The 21,804-nt window shown below is 35.1% G+C and overlaps 1 protein-coding gene across 3 annotated transcripts in view; it reads left to right on the forward strand.

The window, feature by feature from the left end:
* The window catches only part of LMBRD1 (LMBR1 domain containing 1), a 62,396-nt gene extending 42,443 nt beyond the window's left edge, over positions 1-19,953 (forward strand). For all 3 annotated transcript variants that reach the window (XM_015859143.3, XM_085541989.1, XM_015859144.3), the window contains 7 exons: positions 1,464-1,528; positions 2,259-2,361; positions 3,461-3,565; positions 4,847-4,996; positions 5,923-6,001; positions 17,880-17,971; positions 18,081-19,953. In XM_015859143.3, the coding sequence (XP_015714629.1) occupies positions 1,464-1,528; positions 2,259-2,361; positions 3,461-3,565; positions 4,847-4,996; positions 5,923-6,001; positions 17,880-17,971; positions 18,081-18,200 (714 nt within the window). In that variant the 3' untranslated portion in view covers positions 18,201-19,953. The remainder of the gene's footprint in view (positions 1-1,463; positions 1,529-2,258; positions 2,362-3,460; positions 3,566-4,846; positions 4,997-5,922; positions 6,002-17,879; positions 17,972-18,080) is intronic.
* The last annotated feature ends 1,851 nt before the right edge of the window (positions 19,954-21,804 follow it).

Consider the following 21,804-nt stretch of genomic DNA (forward strand, 5'->3'; position numbering starts at 1 on the left):
AGCAAGCTTAGTGTTGTTTGAGCCTCTGTTTCTTGAACAGCTAATTCCTAGTGGGAGCGTACTGTGGAGAGATATGATCTTAAAAACAACCTCAGTTCTTAGTTTGTACATCAGGCAGTTTTATGTTGGTGATCCAGATTTCCAAGCAAAAGCTTACCAAAAAAGCTATCCAACACTTCAAAAACAGTAGCAATAGCTGATAGTTATAGTGGTCTGTAGCAGTACTTATCTGTGCTTATGACTTGTTAGCAAAATAAGCACAATGGTTTGCTTTTGTTTCAAGCTGTTGAATAGGTTAAATGACTTCCCTTAGTCAGCTAAAGGAATATGGAACTTTGGTTCTAGAACTCTCTTATAGGAGGGGTTATCTGGTTAGTTTGATGTGTTAATGTCAATTTTATCTTCATTAGATAAAAGCCTAAGTATGGCAATATTGGAATTGCATTTATATTTTCTTGAAACTCAGGTTTTCTACTACCATGGTAGTTATGTTATTATTTTCTTGTCTGTTCTCAAGTCTTAAGATTGCTTCAAAGGTAAATTTCTAGGTGACTTAAGCCTATAAGTCAAAATACTGTGAAAGCTGCATTCTGTAACTTGAGGTTGGAAAACTACTTTGAAATAATCAATAGTGATGACTGAGGACTTGTGGGCAGAAGCAAGATGTGAATCTAGTATGTAGGCTTGCTTACTTGAATTTTACATCAGTTCATCAAATTGATTTTGTCAGGATTCCTCCAAGTAGTTCTATGGAAGGGAGCTCTCAATTGAGAAATAGTTGTGCCTTGTTAGAATGGATCACAGTAGTGGATGTGGTAGTGTGGCAGTGGAAATACACTTAATGCCCAAATGCCTTTATATTGTGAAGGTTTTCCATTCTATATAACAAGTAAAGGTAGTGCATTCTGGTGAATGTTATGTTTGTTGAATATAATATTTGTGTTCTTAATGGCACTTATTTGACATATTTCTAGACTTATTAAGAGAGTGTAGTGATAAGATTTAGCCAGAAAGAGCATAGACTTAGATTAGATGTAAAGAATATTTTCTTTACTTGGAGCTTGATGAGTTGCTCAGATAAGTTGTTGATGCCCCCTTGAGATGTTCAAAGTCATGTTCAATTGGACTCCAGGCAACCTGAAGGTGTCCCTGCCCATGGCAGGAGATGTTGGAACTTTATCTTACAACCCAGAATGTATTTCAACACTTGACTGTGAGCTCTGTATATGTGATAGACAGAAGTGGTTCTTATCTTGGGTGATCATTTTTTTTTTTGAACGTTTGACATAATCTGTTTACCTGAGTAAGCATTTCTAGTGCTTCTGTCTAATCTTTAGGTAAACTTCTTTCATCTTCTTGAGCTCTGAGGTCCAAAATTACTATTCCTTTATTGGACTATTCTGTTATTTTATCTACTGTAAGCATTTTCAGTTTTGCTGAAATAAAAATATCTTTTCTTTTAGATTGTATGGGGAGTGTTCTTCATCATTGTGGCACTGCTCTTCACTGTCTCTCTCTTCTTGTCAAAGTAAGTACATTTAATGCTTTTCTTAACTACTTAAACTATGGACTTTTTCTTCTAATGTCAAAGTCAGTTCAGGGGTGGCTTGCTTCAGGAGTAGTTTCTTTCCTATGATATGTTTCCATAGGTCATGCTGCATTTTTCATTGTAATGCACATTGAAATCTAAGTGTACTAAAGCAATCAAGGACACATCTCAGTTTAACTGCATGCTGCTGCAAACAGTTCTGATGTGGTAGAGAAATTATGAACTTCAAGCAGAATTAAAACTATGGAAATATTGAGAGTTTGAATGAACCCAAGTGTGTAGGTACTTGCTGGGCTGGTTAACAGGTGCTTCTTGCAGTAAATGACATATAATGTGTAATCATGTGCATTATAATTGTTTCATGGAATTGAAATAAAATATAGACAGCTTCAAAGTAGAAACTTTAATGATAATATTTAATATTTACCAATATTTGAAAATTCTTGTTAAGTTTCTTTAATTTTTCAGATCAGGCAAATAAACTATATTGGCCTGAACTAAGGAAGAACTAAAACATCAAGGAAATAAAGAAATCAATATAGATTTACATAGAATGAATGCAGCAAGTTTAAAGAATAATGGGTCCGTAAAATATGAAACAACTCATAATCTCTAGGCTTACTTCAGCTTTTTTTGAGCTGCTGTTTTAAATTTAAAGACCACTCTTGGATAACTGTAGTGCTTAACCAATTTTTCTTAATTTCTGCAGTTTAGACAAAGCTCTACATTCAGCTGGCTTTGACTCTGGATTTATAATTTTAGGAACCAATTTGACCAATCCATTGAATATGCTGCTACCTGTTCTTCAAACAGTAAGTAAATTAATTGGTGATGTGCAGAAATAAGATTGTTCCTCTGATTATTGAAGCTGCTGAAAGACAAACAGTACTTTTAAATAATTTACAGAACACACATCTAGACAATTTTCTTTAAAAGCAAGGCAGATTCCTTACTGATTATTTGTTTTAGTTGATGGATGTGGATATGAAGATCTTGGGTTGATCAAAGTCATTCAAGCAAGAGGAGGGTAGCTCTGGAGGCAAATTTGATCTGAAAAGTGTAGTTGCAATGTTGATGATGGTGAAGTTTGGTGCTGCTTGTTACATGAGTTATTATGCACAGAGTAACAACTTTTTCTTGCCATATTTCTATTTGAGTCTCTTTGTTTAATAACCTATTCCCCTCAAAAGAAGTAACTGTACTTCACTTTTCAATGTTTTTATTACACTTTGAATAGATGCACTATGTTCAGTTCAGCATGTTATAATACTGCTTTACTCTGAAACGGTGTTTTTTCTTATGCACATTCCAACTTGAGTAGATTTGGAAGACATTTCCACATGAATTTTACAAACATGTGAAACAGAAATGAATAAACTAAGAAAAGGGAAAGCTGTAATTGTTGGTACATTAGTCTCCCCTGAATTCTTTCCATGATCTCACAGTAATGGTTTGGTATAAAGCACTGCTTACTCAATAGTTTCAAAACCTATTAAGCACTCCAACTTATCACTAGGAAAAGCTACGTTCAGCAACAGTGTTATCTGTAACTGTTAAATGCTGTACACAAGTATCTTCAGAAATAATCACATGCTTATATAGTTCTTAGATTAGTTTTGCTATTCTTTTTTTTTTGCTTTCTGTTCTGAAAGTATTTGAAAAAAGCAGGTATTTTGTGGCCTGGAAATATGTAAAGCTTTCAGTTAAGAGAAACACTTTCACAAACTGTAAACGCTATCAGAAAGCTATACTAGCTCTTATTTGGGGATACCTACAAAGCTTTTTTGATGACTGACTACCTCAGATGGTGTACATAAATCTGAGTAGTTTCTATCTAAATGTGAGAAGAACAGGTATTGTAACTGAAGATTTTCATGTCATTTCAAGCTCTTGTATGCTTTTTGTTTTTAGGTTTTCCCACTTGATTATATTCTTATTACAACTATTGTTATGTACTTTATCTTCACTTCAATGGCAGGGATTCGAAATATGGGTATTTGGTTCTTCTGGATAAGGGTAAATATCACTTAATTTTATAAAGCAAACTATTAATGTTTAAGAAATGTTGCATGGAATATTTTAATGAGTAATTATGTACTGCTAATGAAATACAGATATGCCACAAATGTTATTTGTATCTGTAATGAGTGCTAAAAGCGTAGTGTGCAACTTCTACTGTTTTTGAAAGCTGCTCTGTTTTGCTAAGTTGTCAGACAAGACTGTTTTATCATGATAAGCAAGAGATGGCTGACTCCTTTAGCATATGAGATCAGTGGCTTCTGGCTCTTTGAAGTTGAAATCATATGATTTTGATGCAGTGAAATTTTAATAAAGTTAACAATGTGGAGTCAGTAAGGCTTGATTTTTAGGTGGCAAGCAAGCTTCTCTAATTTAAGAGTACAGTGATATGCCATACCTAACTATGATGCAAATATTTAAAAATATTGTATTTAAAAAATAGCAGCATAGCAATCATACCTGGAATATTTAAAAATATTGTATTTAAAAAATAACAGCATAGCAATCATACCTGTGATCCCTGGTTTAACATTTCCCCTCTTTTGCTCCTGCATTGCCTTTACACACTGATGCCCTTTTCTGTGGTGGTATCCCAGAACTGTGAATGGTGATAGTGAGTCCTGGCAATGAGTTGAGGCTTATTACTGTTTTTGGTCTTTATAATTTACCAGGTGTTAGGTTCTTTTCTCATATATGGCACTTCATCTGAGTCTATGGGAGTCACAGTGGAGTAGAGTTATCTAAAGATAACACCAAGGTATTATCTTGTTCCCTAGTGAAACAAGTGGAGAAGATGCAGCTCCATCGTGGAGTTTTTTTTTAGTACTGAAGAGTACAGTCTCATGATTCCCTTCTCTTGCTTTCTCTGATTAAAGAAGCAATAATAGGTGACACTACACCTTAGCTAGAGGATGCAGTACTTCTTGGCAAAACAAAGCATTGTTTGATGAATGTGATAAGCAACACTATTTAGTATCTTACTATCTCACTATTAATTGTTCTAGGAAGCTTCCTGATCTATAAATGTCTTGGGTCATTGGTACAATTATTTTTATTAAATAATATACCTGAAAATCTCCTTTAACACACTGGAATTAAGTTTTCAGAAGAAAATTTATGGCAGCTTTCCAGTAGAGTTATACTTGTTACTTGGGTTCAGAAGAAACTGGGTGTTTTTTTTTTTGTATTTTTGTTGTTGTTGTTGTTGTTTTTTGGTTTTTTTTACATAAAACCAACTTGATTTTTAATCATTAGTTTTTGTATATTTTCTATTCTTAGCTTTATAAAATCAGACGAGGAAAAACTAGACCTCAAGCTCTCTTATTTCTCTGTATGATACTCCTGTTGATAGTTCTACATACAAGTTACATGATCTACAGTCTTGCCCCTCAATATGTGATGTACGGAAGCCAAAAATACTTGGTGCAGGTAAGATGTAACATGGTATGTGTTTTTTTATTTAGAAATTTAGTCATGTTTATGCAGCCTTCTGAAATTGGGCTCATTCTTAGTTTTTAAAGAATTTTTTACCCAGGTTTTTTCGGTTGTTGTTGAAACTGCTTGGTATTGCACAAGCCTAAATGACTGTACTGTGTATAATGTCAATTCTTTGATCTTTACTCAGTGTTGAACTTTGAATTATGCTTCATTTCTATTGGTAAGAAGATGCGAGCTTCCTCTAGATCTTGAAGGTTACACGAGTGACTGAACGTAACACTGTTGTTCCATGGTTAATATTCTCGTGTGTATTTGAGATGACAAAAGTTCAGCCTTATACAGTAGAGGATATTCAGAAAGCATCTGAATATGCGCTGATTAATCAAGTGCAAATGTCAGTTGTTCAAGTTATTCCTGTTTGAATAGGAATACTTGACTTTCCAGTAGTTTTTTTTTTGCAGTGCCATCTTCCTTCCTATCCTGGCTCCTTTTGTCTTGGCTATTTAAGTGTACTGGAGGCTATCTATGTATAATGGATGCTATCATCTGACTACACCAGTTGTAACTGTATTGTTTGTCATTATTCAAGCCTAGCACTTCAATGGTATCTTCATCACCAAAGACAAATTCCAAATTCTGTTTATAAAAGTATAAGAGAAGATTTACTTCTGGGTATAAAGTATTTTGCACAAGTTTTCAAAGGGCACAACCTTTTCATTTCTTCTAAATGAAAGCATAATTCAATTTTTCATGTGAAACTAGTCTTAAATGACAGCTTCTTATTGTAGATACGGTTCAAAATCTCAATTCTTCTAAATGTATAAATTCATCAGAGCTTTTTTTAAAAAAATAAACTAGTACTTTACTGAAAAATGTTTATTTGAAGAAGTGTGGACTAATTTTATGTATTTATGTAGAGTAATAAGACAGTTGATGGCCAGCCAAAGAATGTCACAACATTTATAGCAAAAGACTGTGATGCAGATGCACCTGAAGGTAAGAAACTTGTTTCTTGTGTATACAGTATATGAAATGTGTGCATAGCTGTAATAAGAAGCTCAAATATTTGACTTTGCTTTTGTTTTCTAATATGAGACTTTGACATACAGTAACATCCAGAAAGCATACTACTGACAACTTAATGAAGGAAAGATTATTTTTAGTGGAAGCCATTTAACAGTGCATTGCAGTTAACTTTAGTCTTATTTATTTTAATATGTATATGGAAGATCTTAAGAATAAACCCAAGGCTGTGAATAGCTTAGCATTTTAGCATCTGAAATGTCATATTAGTGCATGTTTACTGTCCGAACATTCAGGGAAATATGCTATCAAGATTTGTAATGTATTCAAGAAAATTAAGATCTGAACTTCTCAGTGCCAATTTGCAAGTGAGAAAATTCTGCAGTTAAGATGTAAGTTCAGGCTGTTCTGTGAGCAACAATATTGGAAGAACTTGACATCTGAGACTATTGTCCTGCAATCCTCTTAATTTTAATTTCTCTCTGACATCCAGTGTTATTAACCATCCCTTTTTGACTACCGTTGTACTTTAGATAATGTGGAGCTGTGAATAGTGACTAGCAAACAGATGAATAATGGGGGAACTTTTCCTGACTTTTTCTATCTTCGCATTCATTAATGTTGGATATTTTGAGGCAGTTTCTGTAAATAGTATTTTTCCTTGACACTGGGCTAAAGCTGGAGTTTCTTTAAGTAACCAAGCTAATCTACTTTTTTTCTCATGTTGTTTTCCCCTTTTTTTTCCTCCTGCATGTAAGCAATTATTGAATTGCACTAGCAATTTCAGTATTGAAGCTGCAGTTCAAGGCTACTATCAATTTTTGATTTTTGTGATTATTTTTTTTTTTTTTTAAAAAGAAGTCAGCTCAGCCAGAGATGGATGGCCTTCAGTATGGTCCATGTTTTTGTTTTTGTTGAAGCTCTCAATTGTTTTCTTTGGCAAACTTTCAGTTTCTCTGTGTAAATAAGTTGAATTGAGTATGCTTTAATATAGTTAGCAAAAGGTGTGACTGTAATTGATAGAAAAGACAAGCAATGCTCTTAAGTTTTCTGTTCTCACCTTACTGATATTCTGTAACTGCTGAACCCTAACTATACTTTTAGAATATCTTAGCAACTTTTTGGCTTCTCTTCTCATTTGTGTTGATGGGGAAGATGTTCAATTCTAAATGTTTGTAGTAGTGGAGTCAACTGGACATATGATTTGTTCTCAAGTTTTTGGTTTTTTGTGGCATGTTTCCCATGCATGTACTCTCCTCAAATTTAGTATGTTGGTTTCTGTTCATATTCTTTATTTTATATCTACCACGAGGGATGGATTTTTCTAGACTCCATTGAAATAAATCAATCATTCACATTTTTGATAGCTGCTTTTAGCCATAATGCAGTTTTGAGATGTTTTGATTTTGTTTTTAGGGATTTATTTTAGGGATATCAACTCTTATTGAAGCTGCAATACTGTTGTACTTAAAAAATAAACTCTTCTGTGGCAGAGTTCAGAAGAGTAAAATCAGTAGTCCTTCAAAATGAGGTCACTTAGAGAAGGTTTTACTGATCTTCAGGTTTTTGTAAGCAGCTTCTCAGCTTGGCTAGTATTTGTTGGAAGAAAAATGTACTCTGTCATTGATAAGCTCATTAGACTTGACCTCTCTGGAGAAATTTGGGTTTGATCTTAATCAGACTTTGCTGTTAAGTTTAAGAAAGTGATATTGGGCTGAGAAGTGAGTTTCCTAAGTTCTACCTGTAGTTGGTGATATTCATAAATATTTTAAGTAGCTACTATGATTTTTTTTCCTAACGTTTTTGGGCAATGGAAACAATATAGCCGATGCTTAAAGCTCATCTTCTGATGTGCTGAACACAAGAGTTGCCTGTGTAAATGAAATGATGGCTTTAATTTGTAAACATGCATCACTGCACTGGGTATCTTTGAGTCATGCCCTCCTTCATTAACTGGAAAGAGGTAGTGAAGGTATCGATATGCTGTCCTATGCTAGCCTAACCTAAGTAGAAGGGGAGTTAATTTTTTTTGTTGAATGTGAATACTAATGTGATCCAAAGGGTATTGTAGAGTTCTGCATTTATAGATGCAGTTGAGTTGTTAAGGCTGTCTTATCGATGAAAAAGTTTCAACTTCATTGAGTAAGTGGCTCTGTTAATGAAAACCATTCAGTGTTTCACCTAGTTAATTGTGCTGTGTTAGAAAGGTGAAATGTAGTACTTGTCTGTGGAATACCTGCTATTTTAATATCTGATAACCTAAGTTAGCAAAAGAACTGGTTCAGATCTATGTGATAGCAAGAAAACGTCAGGTGAAATTTATATTAAAGTTAGATAGTCTAGTTAGACTAGAATTTTAATTTTCTCTTTATAGGGATACTAGGTGTGTATTAAGCATAGATGTAATGAACTTTAGAAAGGATGGCAAGCACTTTTTTTTTTATTGAACTCTTTGCTGCTAGGGCTTTATCTTATGAAAGCTACTGAACTAGAGCTAAGTGCGAATATTGATTTGTCTTCTCTGTGCTCGTTGTATTTTGTTTTGCTTGAACTGAATTCATTCTGTTTTGTAAAGCTATAATCTTTTCATAGCTATACTGATTGATTGATATACCCATAGCAGTCAGCTCAATTTTATTGAATACTCAGATACTGCACAGATCATGACTACTATATTTACACTATTTCTGAGGTGGTAGAATAGATCCGATCTTGTTTAAGCAGCTAATACCCAAAAACTTAAATAACGTTAAAACGTAGAAAACATTCTCCATTAAGTACTATACATACTTGCTTCATATTGGTGTTCAGTTTGAAAGAGATCCATCTTCTAAAGAAACACGAGATGGTTGAAATACAACATTAGTACAGAACACTCAAGTTTTTAGCCTGAAAAATATGATTTTTAGATTTAATTACTGTCTGACTTCATACATTATATCTTATTTCCCTATGATATTTGAGGCTAACATGCTCTATACTGAATGCCATAGACCATGATAGCACAACTACAAGAAACAGATAAACCAGAAGTAATAGTGCAAACTATTATTTTAAAAGTCAGTAAAAACACTTTTTCTTAGTTGCACTTCAGTACTTTGTGCAAAAGCCTTGTTCTGATGAACACAGAATTTTTTTTGTTAAGCTTTTAAAAGGGTCCTTGGGGCAGTGTATTGCCTACATTTCTTATATGCAAAACATTTGTGCTTGCAGTTGGGCAAAGATCTCATTTGATTGCTTTTCTTAAGGACTAACGTTAGCTGAAGTGTTGGGTTTCAGTTCTTTTAAGGTCAAAACAGGTCTTAATTATGTGATTAGGAACTTTGCAGCTGTACTAATGAACTGAAAATGTGATATAGGTTAAGCTCAACCGGTTAAACAGGACTTAATATAAATAATGTAAATGAACAATGCTTCAACTGAAAGCTTTAATTCCAGTCTTTTCCCAACCTCTGTGATGTTAGAAGCTGGATCTGCCTCTTTCTAGATCAGAAATCATGGAAGTGTTTGTATAATACAGAAAGCATCATTCACTTTCAGTGTATAACATGCTATGAATAACTTTGATTTGGATTTTCTGCTTCACTTAATTGGAGAAATAAAGCTTTTCTGAGATTTGTTAAATGCTGTGCATGGTCTATCTGCTGAGATTTTTCCACAGACCTACACAGATTTGAACTGTACATATGGAGAGAAGTAGGAAAAAAAATCATGTAAAATATCTCGGGCCTAATCTGAGCAGGCCTTACTGTACTAATTAGATGTGTTTTCGAAGACCATCCTGTCATCTGAAAGTCAATAAACACAGGTTTTATAGTGGCCTGAATAAAGACTAGATTTAAACTGTAAAGTTATAAGGGAGTCCCAGATGGGAATGCCAAATGGGAGTGTGTTCTGTTTATTATTTAAATAGATAAATCTGGTAGATGTGTGGGGTAGAGTTTGTGCAAAGCTTTCTCATGCATATAGAGATACAGACTGTAGGTGACTCCAGTTGGTGGTTTTAACTGAATTTTTGAAGGCAAAAAAAACCCTCATAAAGCCTGAACAGGAGGAGGCTTTTAGCAAAAACTTGATCCTTTCTCCTGTTAATTTTCTGAATGACCTAACCTAAGTACTTTGCCCCCTATCTATACTTAACATCTTACACTATGGAACTTCTCCATAATCATGACAGATCAATTTAAATAAGCACCATGGTGCATGTTTGACTCCAGACAGTCCTATTTAGCAGTTGTAATTACTGTGAGTAGCTAAGATTCCCTTAATTTTTCTTCTGCGGTACAGTGTTCATGGACTCAGTCATGGAAAAATTAATTATCACACATTTATTTTGCTTCCACTACTGTGACTACTGTGGGCAGTTATGAGCTGCTCTAAGCTGCCTCTTCCTCCAGAAGCTCTTAACTAAAGAGAAAAGGCTGCATTTGAAAATACTTCTAACTGTTAAATGGGGTTGAATAAGGCAGTGGCAACTGCATTCTTTATTCTTTGATCAACACCTTAATTCAACTGCCTATTAGATTTAAGCTTAGCAGTAGAGTGAGATGCTCTGATATTATCACATGAAGCTCTTTGCAAAGGATTGCGGGGCATGTATACGTTCTTAAAAGGGAGTAATGAACCCAATGAGAGTACCTCTTTGAGTAAGAAACCTACCACCACTGTCTACAAAATTATTCTTTAAGTAAAGGCAGTACTCTGGCCATAAGAAGGTATTATGTATTCTGGGTGAATGGTACGAGAGAATTACAAAGGTGTTTCAACACGGAAAGTAGCTCTGCTTTTCTAGATGCCTCTATGTATTAACTGGCTATTAAGTTCTTCTAAGGACAGGACCGATTCATGTGAAGGTATTAAAGGGTCATGATCAGTCTGCTAAAATATCTTAAAATAGTTTTTTCAAATCCTTTTCCATGTTGTTGGAAAGGGATAGGTAAGGTAAGGACAGTATGAATGTAAATACAAAATAAATGGGGTTAATGTTGTCCAAGTAGTGTAGTGTAGTTTCAAGGAGCCTGTGTGCTAGGGGAGGTTGGTGCTTTGCTTAAAGTAAAAAATGATAGTTTATGCTGTCCATTGATTCCTTGTTTTTTTGGAGTCTTGCATCTATGGTCATATCTAGGATATTGCCTTCAAAGTTAATACTTAAGTAACTCACAGCAATCAATTCCTACTTCGAGTGTGTTCAGAGAAGCCTTTCAGAAAACAGCTCTTGCAAATGGTCAAATTAATTCTGTGATTTAAGAACAGAAAACAACGTTTGTATGATCTGTGCACAAATACCTCAGGAAAGTTTTTATGATTAACATAAATGTTATACACAGTTTTACATCTAGTTTCTCTGAAACGGAGCATACCTTTCACTTCTGCAGGTTGATCACAATAATTTACTCCTTCCCTGTAGAGGGATGGGATCTCTGGAATTAACATTGTTACAGATTTCAGTCATTGGTTAATGCTCCTTTCACCATATCCATGTCTATTCCTCACTTAAATTTATTTAAATGCTACAGTTAAATCATCCTTTAAACCTGGCAAAAAAATGAGATTAATGGGTTTAGCTCTTTGAATCTCCTTAAAAGGTTTCTTTGAGTTCTGTTAAAGGGTGTCAGAATCTGCATGTATTAAGAAGATTCTGTGTAATCTAGCTAAAATAGAAGCTGTACAGCTGGGTGCTGTTTTTCATTGTAGTACCACTGCTTTAAGGTGAACTGCAAATCTGAAATCATGAGGAAAAGTATTCATAGGTTTCTTCAATGTATACAGAGCAAAGTAATGAGAATTGGCCTATATTTGTTAAAGCTTGCTTGTATTTCATTCTTGAAGATCAAATACTTTTTTTTCTGCAACTGTCCTGAAGTTTTTGTTCATATATACCACTTTTCTTCCTTAAAAGTCAAATCTAAGCAATGGCTGTGTGACTCGGATAAGGACTTTGATAGGAATACATTCTCAGTGATAAGAAACAGCTGACTAGTGACTTCATGAGTCAACTCTTTTTCTTTGCTTTTTGACAGAAAATCCTGGAGGAACTTACTGGAAGCCTCCTTATTCTATCAAGTCCTTCTAGCACTCCTGGGACTTGCAAGTTCTTGAACAGTTTAATATAAATATAGTGTCTAATTAAAGTTGTATGACTGCTACAATCGTCATAGTATCAGACTGATTCATGTTAATTACATCATTTTCTGTTTTTATCTAGAGTTATATCAGGTTGAGTTTAATTTGCACATATCCAATATAAGGTAATAGATCTATGGCTTGAGTTGCAGAAAAAGCAGAAATTACCTTCTGAATGTAAAGATGCTCTAAATAGCTAACTTGACACTTTAGTGATGCTGTTTCATTATTTCTTGTTTAGAGCTAATAAGAATTTTTTGAAAGGGAACATTATTCCATCTGAAACAAGCTTTCTCAGAATTTAAGTATCTGCTGGAACACTGCTAACTTCATTTTGAGTGTTTGCAAAAACTTGAATATCTTCCAGTAGGAACAGGATTTACTACTGAGCACTTAAGAAGTTGATCTTCCTTTTTCTGCTGACTGCGAGCCATGTTGCAGGTTCTCTATTAATTCCTGGTTTCCGAGCTGCTGACCCCTTAACTTGTTAAATTTTTTCTTTGACTGAGTTTGTCTAGTTTTGGAATCATCAGCTCTTATTGAACAAGGTAGCTTTTGGACTAGAACCAAGCCTATTCTGCTAGACTTCTATGTGGTGTCCATAGTTCCCTTTTAGGTGCTATCTCACTAATGCTCCAGCTAAGCACAAGATTAGATCTATATTTTGAAAGTCCCTAGATGGTTGCAATTTGTTTAACATCTGAGTGATTTATGTCTTATACACCTATTCTGTATTTATACCTTAAAGTTCTGTCAGTTTGAGTAGGCAGAAGCCTTGTGATTGATGTCTCTTTAAATGGGGAGTTATTGGTAGCTACACGCAATCTGATGGGAAGTGTTTTCAGGTCTTTGCAGTATGTGAATGAACCAATTTCCCAACATACTTTTCCCTCTTACAAGGAATCAGGAATGTGAATTCGTTAAAGTTGACCATAAAGTTAGCATAGTGGTGGTAAAGGTCTTATATTTGGATCAGTGTGAAAGCCAAAGCAATAATAACTCACATTTAAGCAATTTCTGGCAAGAGTCATCTGAGGGAAAGGGACAAGTGGTGTGTGATGCCACTAACTGAAAACTGTAGAAGGTTATTGTAGCAGATGGATTTTGCTAATGAAACCAGAGAGGCAACAGCAGAGGGACTGGATTGTGACCTGCAAGGCAGTCTCAACAGCTGCAAGTATTAACTGTGTATGCTGCAATAAAGAATACTCTAGGACTTATAGGGGGTAGCTCAGATGAGACATGATAGCATCTACTTTATGTATAGAAACTGCTGAATAACAGGTAACAAAGAATTACTTTTTCCTTGTTTAACCATCACTAATAAAAATTATAATATTTGTAACTTGTGGCTGCTGTTATTTCCACTCCATAAATCTCTCTTCCCTTTGAAACTTGAGAAAGTGATATAAAAGATACAATTTTAAACATCAAACTTCAGCAGCAGCTTGAAGACCTGGAGTGATCTTAACAGAAGCTGAAAAGTGTATGAGTTTAAGTTGCTAACTTATAGGTACAAAGGTGAAGAGGAAGCTTATAATTAGAAAGTTGTGATAGACTTGCTTAAATCTAAGGATGCCTGAAGCTTATTTTGTCTATCTGAATGCTTTGATTTTATTACTTGGTCCCTATTTCCACTGTTTTGTGTAGATGTTTTTGAACTGAGAAACAGTATGTGTCTCAGGATACTTTCCAGTGCTGTAGCACTTCTTCCATCTGGTGGTCAAAAGATATTCTGGTCACTCAACATGAATCCATGCCAGAAGTGAAAGTTTTGCTGTTCTGTTGAGAGAAATGAATTGGATGTCACAGGATGAGAAATATGACTAATGGGTTTCTTACACTATTGGATGTCCCTCAATTTCATACCTAGTTGCAATGTGTTTGTTTTTTTTTCTGGGCCATTATCTTAAGCAATCTCTTTGTATAGGTTAAGTTACTTAGTGTTTATTTTGGTGAATTTGGTTATTATGAATATACTAAATTTTTTAATTTCCCTAGTGAAATGCAAGTTGAGTTGCAAGACAAAACATAGTAGTAAGGCTTTTCAGTATGCTCTAAAGCCAGATTAGCCTATGCTGCTTTAGTGTTTCTGTAGTTTTTCTCATGCTCTGAATTAAACCATACACCTTGTCTGAGGTGAGATCCAATTAAGAAATTCTCCTCGTTTTGGAGTTTGCTAACGTATTACTTATGTTGCTGAGATACTACCATTATATTTAACAAAGAACTTTTTCAGAGCCCTTAGTCTACCTTAGTGACATCCTTTAAGCAATTCACTAAATGGATAGCTGAGTGATTCTAAGGAAAAACTTTTGCTATTATAGCTTTTTCAGATAAATCCACAGGTGCTTCATTTTCTGCTGCTGTACTCTAAGTAAAATGCATGTTTCTCTGAGACCATTTTAAAAACTGAGCTCTCTGCCCTTTTCTACTCAGTTCCTAGGAAGTCAGTGTTTTTCTTACTTTATCAGAAGAACATTTGTATTAATGCAACTTGTATGTTCCAGATAACACTCAGATTTCTAGAAGTTCTATTGGGCAAGTATTTCATGAGATATTGCATCTAGACCAACCATTTCTCCTTTAGTTATTTACCCTATTTGTCAAATGCAATTTTAGCTCTTTGTTGCAAGAAAACCACAGTAAGATTAAGTACTAGTTATGTAAATGCTGTTTAATGTCAAAATGACCTGGCTTGTAGGAATGTTGTTCATTCAGTGATATAAAATAATTACATGTATTAAGTAATTTTAGGTAAGTGAAGCATACAGGAATGTGCTTCACATGAAGCACCGTGAAGAGTAATACGTGGAAATCAGCAGAAGGCTAAGAAGAATGTTTGCGATTTCACAGTTGAAGTGCTGCTTCATTCAAGGCACCATGAATGTGTGTTAACCACCATTCCGTCTTACTTATCCAAGTTCTAAATTATTTAAATTATGAGCAGTGGCATAGGCCTGGAAGTAATATCAGTAAGGATGAGATGTAGCTTTCCCCATAATTACAGTGTCTTAGGTGAAATCTCAACCCTTTTGAATTTTGGTAGGTGATTAAAGTTTATAAATGCATCAAACCCATTATTGAAACTCAAGTTGCAAGTTGTACTGTCAGCAGCAGCTGCTTTCTGCCACAAAGCTGTTGAATGAGTAGCAACAGGATCCTATGAGATGTGTTTTTTTGAATACCTGAAGCTGTGCCTTAGATGCTTGTATGATTTTATTTTTTTAATATGCTGTACATTCCAACATACATCAGGTTTTCTTTTAAGAGTTATTTTGAGTGTATTTTTTCACTAAAATTAGGTTCTGCTTGAAATCAGAACTTGACTGCGTGTAAATGACATTATTGATCTCAACCTCAGTTTTCCATCCAAGATGTCATGTAAAGCGTTAGATGTTTGTGGTGTCCTTGTACGTACTTTGATATAATAGGGATTATAATTAATTTGAGCATGTAAGACATAAAGAGATCTGTTTCTAACCCTTCAGCAGGGTTGCTCAAGTCCATCTCTTGCTGTAAGTGTCTCTGCAGATGAATTCTGAAACCTGTGTGGGCAGCCTGTTTCACAGTATTAAATATACTGAAGTTTTACTTGTTACTTGATAGGAATATTTCTTGCTGCTGCTTGTCTGTCATCCATTGTCATTTTGTTGTGCAGGTCTTTCAAGAGTTTTTCCTTTTATTTTTAATCCCCTGCTACGTGGCAGAGGTAGCAGTAAGGCACACCTGCAAGCACCTTTACTCCAAACTGAACAAACAGATCTTCATTATATGCTGAATGCTTTAGCTGTTGCAGTGTTCTCTGCCACACTTACTCCATTGTGCTAGTGTCTCTGTAATACTAGGGAGTCTGAAGTAACACAGATGCAGTTCCGATTAGTGTAGAAAGAAGTAATCTCTTGGACCTGCTGTGTTCTTGTTAGTGAAGTGTGATTTCTGGTTAGCTTTTTCAGTTGCAACTGCACACCAGTAACCCTAAAACTATTTTCTAAATCCTTTTATGAAAGCCCACTATATTTTTAAATTCAGAAAAGGCATACTCTCTTTGTAACCTGTGCATTTAATTGCCTAATGTAAACAAACCTTGAAGTCTAAATAGTTATAACACATTTCTATCCTTGCAATTCACTTCTAAGAAAAAGCCTTTGTTCAAGAACATAAGTAAATTGTGCCAAAAAAGTTGCCAGGATCCAAAATTTTCAATGGATCTGATAAAAACAGTCAACTTCAGGTAATTGTGGCTGTTAGCAGTTGTTGCTGGGCATCCTTTGTTTGAGAAGCTGTTCTGTCTTGATTCTTGATTTTTGGTTCTGATGCTTGGTCAGCACTATATAGTATGCTCTGTTCTTAATGACTAATTGCCTGTCAGGCAGGGTAGGTTTCCAACCTTTGTTTACAGTGTTCACAAAGATCAAGGAATTTTCAGTAATATTCATAACTATCATTATTAACAATAGTGTTTTTATCTTAATTCAGGTTATTCATCAATTTATTCAAAGTTTTCATTACAGAAATTTATATTATTACATCAACCTGTTCAGTAATGTTTTTGTTCAGAAAGAATTAACTAAAAGTTGGTTGAACTTCTGACACATTCCATTGAGATGTTTTTCTCAAGGTCTCAGTGTTCTAAAATATTTATCATCTATTTAATCCAGTTACTGTGGAGAGATATCAGAAATTTCTTTTAGCTGTTTTTAATTGAAGTAACCAGCTGGAGAACTGCAGATGGTGTTGATATTACTACTTGCAAGTGTGAAGCACCTTCATGCTAGCAGTATTTCTTTAACAATAACATGCTAAATTATTACTATTCCCCCTTTTTATGTATGTAGTGTTGAGTGGTGTTAATAGGGAAATTAAGAGAATTGATCTCCGTTCTTCAAAGAAAAATGGTGAACTGAGAAAGATTACTTCAGCAAAATTCCGTTTCTGTTTGCATTCATTTGTTAGTGGAGAGGTCTGCTTTCTCTGCTGAAGCTGTTTTACACTTGAGTTATTTGTAGAATGTGTCAGTGTTGTATGTCTAATGTTTAATGGCTGTGAAATCCTAATTTAACTTTTTTTTAGTCAATGCTATCTCCTAGCATGCAAGGCAAATGGAGACCAGTGCAAAAGTACTATTTTAGCTTAAAACTAACAGAAGAATTTTAAATATTGTCAAGTGTAAGTCACTTAACTGTTAAAGGAGTAGAATTTGTCTGTTTTGATAAAGGTATTTTGGGCACCATGGTTTTGGTCAGGGAGAAGGTCATTTTAGATGGTCAAGCTGCAGGTCTTCCTGGTGAGGCCTATCCTTAACTCATACTAGTGAGCTATAGTATGTGGTGGTGCTAAAGCAGCTTCTGGCAAAATCTGATTTGAGGTTCTAAAGTGCACTTCTAGTATCTCCTTGTTATTGATTACAATTCATTTAAAATAGAATATGAGTGTAATAGGATTTGTCAGAACAGGCAGTAATTAACAGATTTGTCAAGTACCTGATGCTAATAGATTTACTTACATCAGCTTCTAGTGCCATCTGTATTCATATTTGGTATCTCAAAATCAAATATCCCTCTTGTACCTTTTTGATAGGGAGTAGAGTACTTGATATAATGAGGTGGAGTTATTTTTAAAAGCTTCATACTCTCTGAAATTGCTGAACTGTTGTCCTGTAAGTAAATTGGAATTAGGTGACTTTTATTTGTTCTGTGCTAATTGGTACTATTTGCTTTCCTTTTAGATCAGTGTATTGTTACTCGTACGTACCTTTTTCTTCATAAGTTTTGGTTCTTCAGTGCTGTCTATTACTTTGGGAACTGGGCATTCATTGCAGTAAGTATTTTGATCTAAAGATCACTGAAATATTTGTGTACTTGCTGCCATTCAGTTTTCCATATGTTGTCCTTCAGTAAAAGTAATTTCAGTAATTTGCAACTTGCAGGTCTTCTTAATTGGATTAATTGTATCGTGCTGCAAAGGCAAGAAATCTATCATTGAAGGTGAAGTGGATGAAGATGATTCAGACATGAGTGATGATGAACTGTCAGCTTATTATTGTTGATTGCCTTTTGCCTTCAAAATTGGAAATTGCAACTTAATATTTTGTTGAAAATAATATCTACGTGGAATTACTATCAAAATAAACATCCTTGCACCTGTAAATTAGAGGAAATAAGTGTACTTCCTTAAATGAAGTCAAAAACTGAATATCACTTTTAAGCATCACTGTATTGGAGCAAATTGTGAAACTGAATTTGAATAATATATAGAGAACTGTTTTATGATGTATGTGTAACTTTCTAATGTACAGATTGATAAACTGACTGCTGTTATTTCATAACTCATGTTGTTTTTCTCTTAACTTGTGCTTCTTAAATATTTTCATACTGAGCAGTGTTCTTTTTATTCAAGCTTATAAATAAAATAGTCTAAAATCCTACAAAACAGTTGGTATAAAAATTGCTGGAAAGATTTGTGTTGAGTTTTCACTTTCAGATGGATGCAATTTCTGTATTAGCATTGATGACATTTCTGGAATTCCCATTTAAAACTATAGCTGGTAAAGAACTGTACTTAAAATAGGCCAGAGACATGAACTTGAAGTAGGAAGTCCTCAGTATGTGAAGAACATCCTTTTTGCTGTAAGCTAATGTGGAATCCTCTGGTAACTGAAGTGTCCTTTGTCTTGTCAGAGGGAGTGGTTAGTGTAAATGACAATATTCAGTATTGTTGCAGTGGTTTTGTGTAGTTCAGTTCTGAAGCTGCTGGGTGCCAATGAAAAAGTGAACATTTGATTAATTTCTAGTATTTTTTTTTTCTGACATTGTCTAGTTTGATTTTTTTCACTATTTAACTTGGAAGTTGCCAACTTGTTTACAAACCTATGTATAAGCATAGTTCTTAAACATTTTTGTCATTCATATGTTTTTTTTGAAATAAGGTTAGCTACACTGTTACTGAGCTGTATTTTTAAGGCTGACAAAATATCTTCAGATAGTCATTGGTGACAAGTGAAAGAAAATATTTGTATAGATTTCTAAACTTCTAATGCTACCTGAAGTTATAATCCACACCAGCACATAAACTGTAATCTAGAGTATCTTTTTATAAATCAAACTGACCATTATTGAACTATGTGGAAATTAAATTCTAGGTTTTTGTGGACTCTTTGAAACTAACTGACAGCTTTTTTTTTTTCTTTTTTAAAAAAACAGAATGTCTTTCCTTGCAGTTTTCAGAACAGCAGACTAAGAACTTCTGAATTTGAATTCAGTTCTGGTATTGTAAGTCTTAAGAGAGTTGCTCAGTTAATTTGTGGATACTGGTAACTAATAGTGGTTTTTTACAGAGGCAAAACACCTGAATTTTTTAGTAAGTATTCTGTGCCAACTACTGTAATATCCATGTTGATGTGGCAACCTGGAATTTAGCTCCTGATCATAAGCTAAACGTATGTAGTCAAGACTGCTCAACTAATGGCAACAAATTTGTTTGCTGCCAGTGAGACATTTGAAAGGTCAGATAAATTCAAATGCTGAAAGCAGGTACTGAAGCTTGATTAGGCATTCTGTGCTCCCTTTAACTGGAATGAGCTGAACACTATTTAAACATGACCATGGGGAAACTTGCAGTGAATTATTTATAAGTAGTTCAAAGGACTCAGATGGAATGTGGAGCCTGATGCTGGATGTCTGCGAGCTCCCTGCAAGCTACATCAAGAGGATATCAACAGTTTACAGCAAATACTGCTTTGTGGGAACCCTGCTGGAAAAGTTATGTGAGCTAATTTAAATAAAGTCAACTGCTCAAATGTTCTTTTTTTTTTTTTTTTTGTGGCTTTTGTCAATATTTTCACCAGCACCTTTAACACTGATAACTTTTTGTCTTGACTGTATAATACACAGGTTTGTTTAATAATATTTCTGAGTGTAAGGCTGGCTTTTGATATTTGGTTTTGCAGAGTTGCATCCATTCATTCTCAACTTTCCAATGGAGGAGATGGCTACTTATCTGGGGCAGATTAGCAGCAAGCTACTCCTTTCATGCTATGAAGCTGCTTGTGAGCTGCATGTTGTGTGAGGCCAGGATACCTGACCGTTCCTAGACAATAACTGCTCTGTTGGCATCTCCTGCTTCCATGGTTTTCTTCATTTCCCTTTTCTAGGTTCTTCTCAGTCTGTGTGGGGTAGTACACTGATCAGCCTGTGACCTCGTGGCATTGTCTTTCAGCTCTTGGAGGATTCAGTAAGTACCACCTACTTGGCTAGGTGTTAGATAAATTTTTACAGCTGGCCCTTTACTACTTCACTTGCAGCTGTTAAGAAGCAGCCTTTCTCTCTCCATGAGAATTCAGAAGGATTTTCAGATGCTTGCTCTCATCTACTGTCATACAAGCAGCAAGTAACTGTCAGCACTCAATCTAAGTTATTTTCATGTCATACAGTTTCTCAAGAGTTCAGTGAATATTTTGACTCTATGCACTACTGTACTATGTGCTAATGTAATTTTTGTGAGTATACACTTGAATTCATTTGTTTAGCACTTCCTTCATGCAGTGGAAACTTGATGTGTTCAGCAGTGCTGCACCTTGTTAAATGAGTCAGAGATGCTGCTGAAGTTTGTGGTAAGGTCAGCAACTGGGTTTGAACATCCTGTCACAGTCTGTAAAGATGACTAGCAGTGAAATGAAGTGTAGCTCTGACTTAAAATACATATTATTGATCAACACTTGCAGCAGCTTTAAGAAATAGAACTTCCAATAAAATTTCTCCTTATTGTCTCTTGTGCTGTCTTCAGTAAAATACTATTAAATCAAATGATTAATTGCTTTTCCACAAGCTTATTCCTTCTGTGGCAGCATGTCTAATTTCATTGATAAGATTGACTCATTTGACTGTTAGCTGTGAAATGACCATCCAGAGGTGGTTTTTTTGCACAGCTTTGAGCAAATTTAGCCTTTTCAGAAATAACACAATATTCTGTTAGAAGTTTCCTTATTAAGTTTCAAAGATTGACTTTTGTCTTTGCTAAATTCATATAAAATAGTATCAGAACTGTTTTGCTGAGTATACAAATATTTCAAATTCATCTGAGCTTGGTGGGACTGAATGCACTCTGAGTAAGTTTGCTGATGATACCAGGCTGAGTGGGTTCAGTTGATATGACAGAAAGAAAAGATGCTGGCCTGAGAGTCCTTGCCATGCTTGAGAAATAGACCCACATGGCCTTGCTGAACTTCAGTTCAGTTCAAGTGCAAGCTGTTGCTCTTAGAGACAATCCAAGGTATGTGTGCTAAGTAGAAAGACAGCTCATTGAGAGCAGCCCTTCTGGGAAGGACTTGTGGGTTCTGGTTTGTGAAAAGCTGAACATGAGCTAGTGGTGTGTTCCTGCAGCCCATAAGGCCAGTGATGATGTCCTGGGCTGCATCAAAAGAGCAGTGGCCAACAGGGCAAGGGAGGTGATTGTTTCTCTCTTCTCTACTCTCACGTAGCTTCACTGAGAGTATCATGTCCTGGCCTGGGGCCCCCAGCAAAAGAAGGATGAAGCTGTTTGAGGAATGCTCTGAAGTTGTTCAGAGATCTGGAACAGGCTTAGGGAGCTGGGCTTGCTCAATTTGATGAAGGCTCTAAAGATTAGACTTCATTGTTGCCTTCCAATACTTGACA

This window comes from Coturnix japonica, chromosome 3 (genome assembly GCF_054131305.1).
Source record: "Coturnix japonica strain WE chromosome 3, WE-NBRP24, whole genome shotgun sequence".
NCBI classification, from domain to species: domain Eukaryota; kingdom Metazoa; phylum Chordata; class Aves; order Galliformes; family Phasianidae; genus Coturnix; species Coturnix japonica.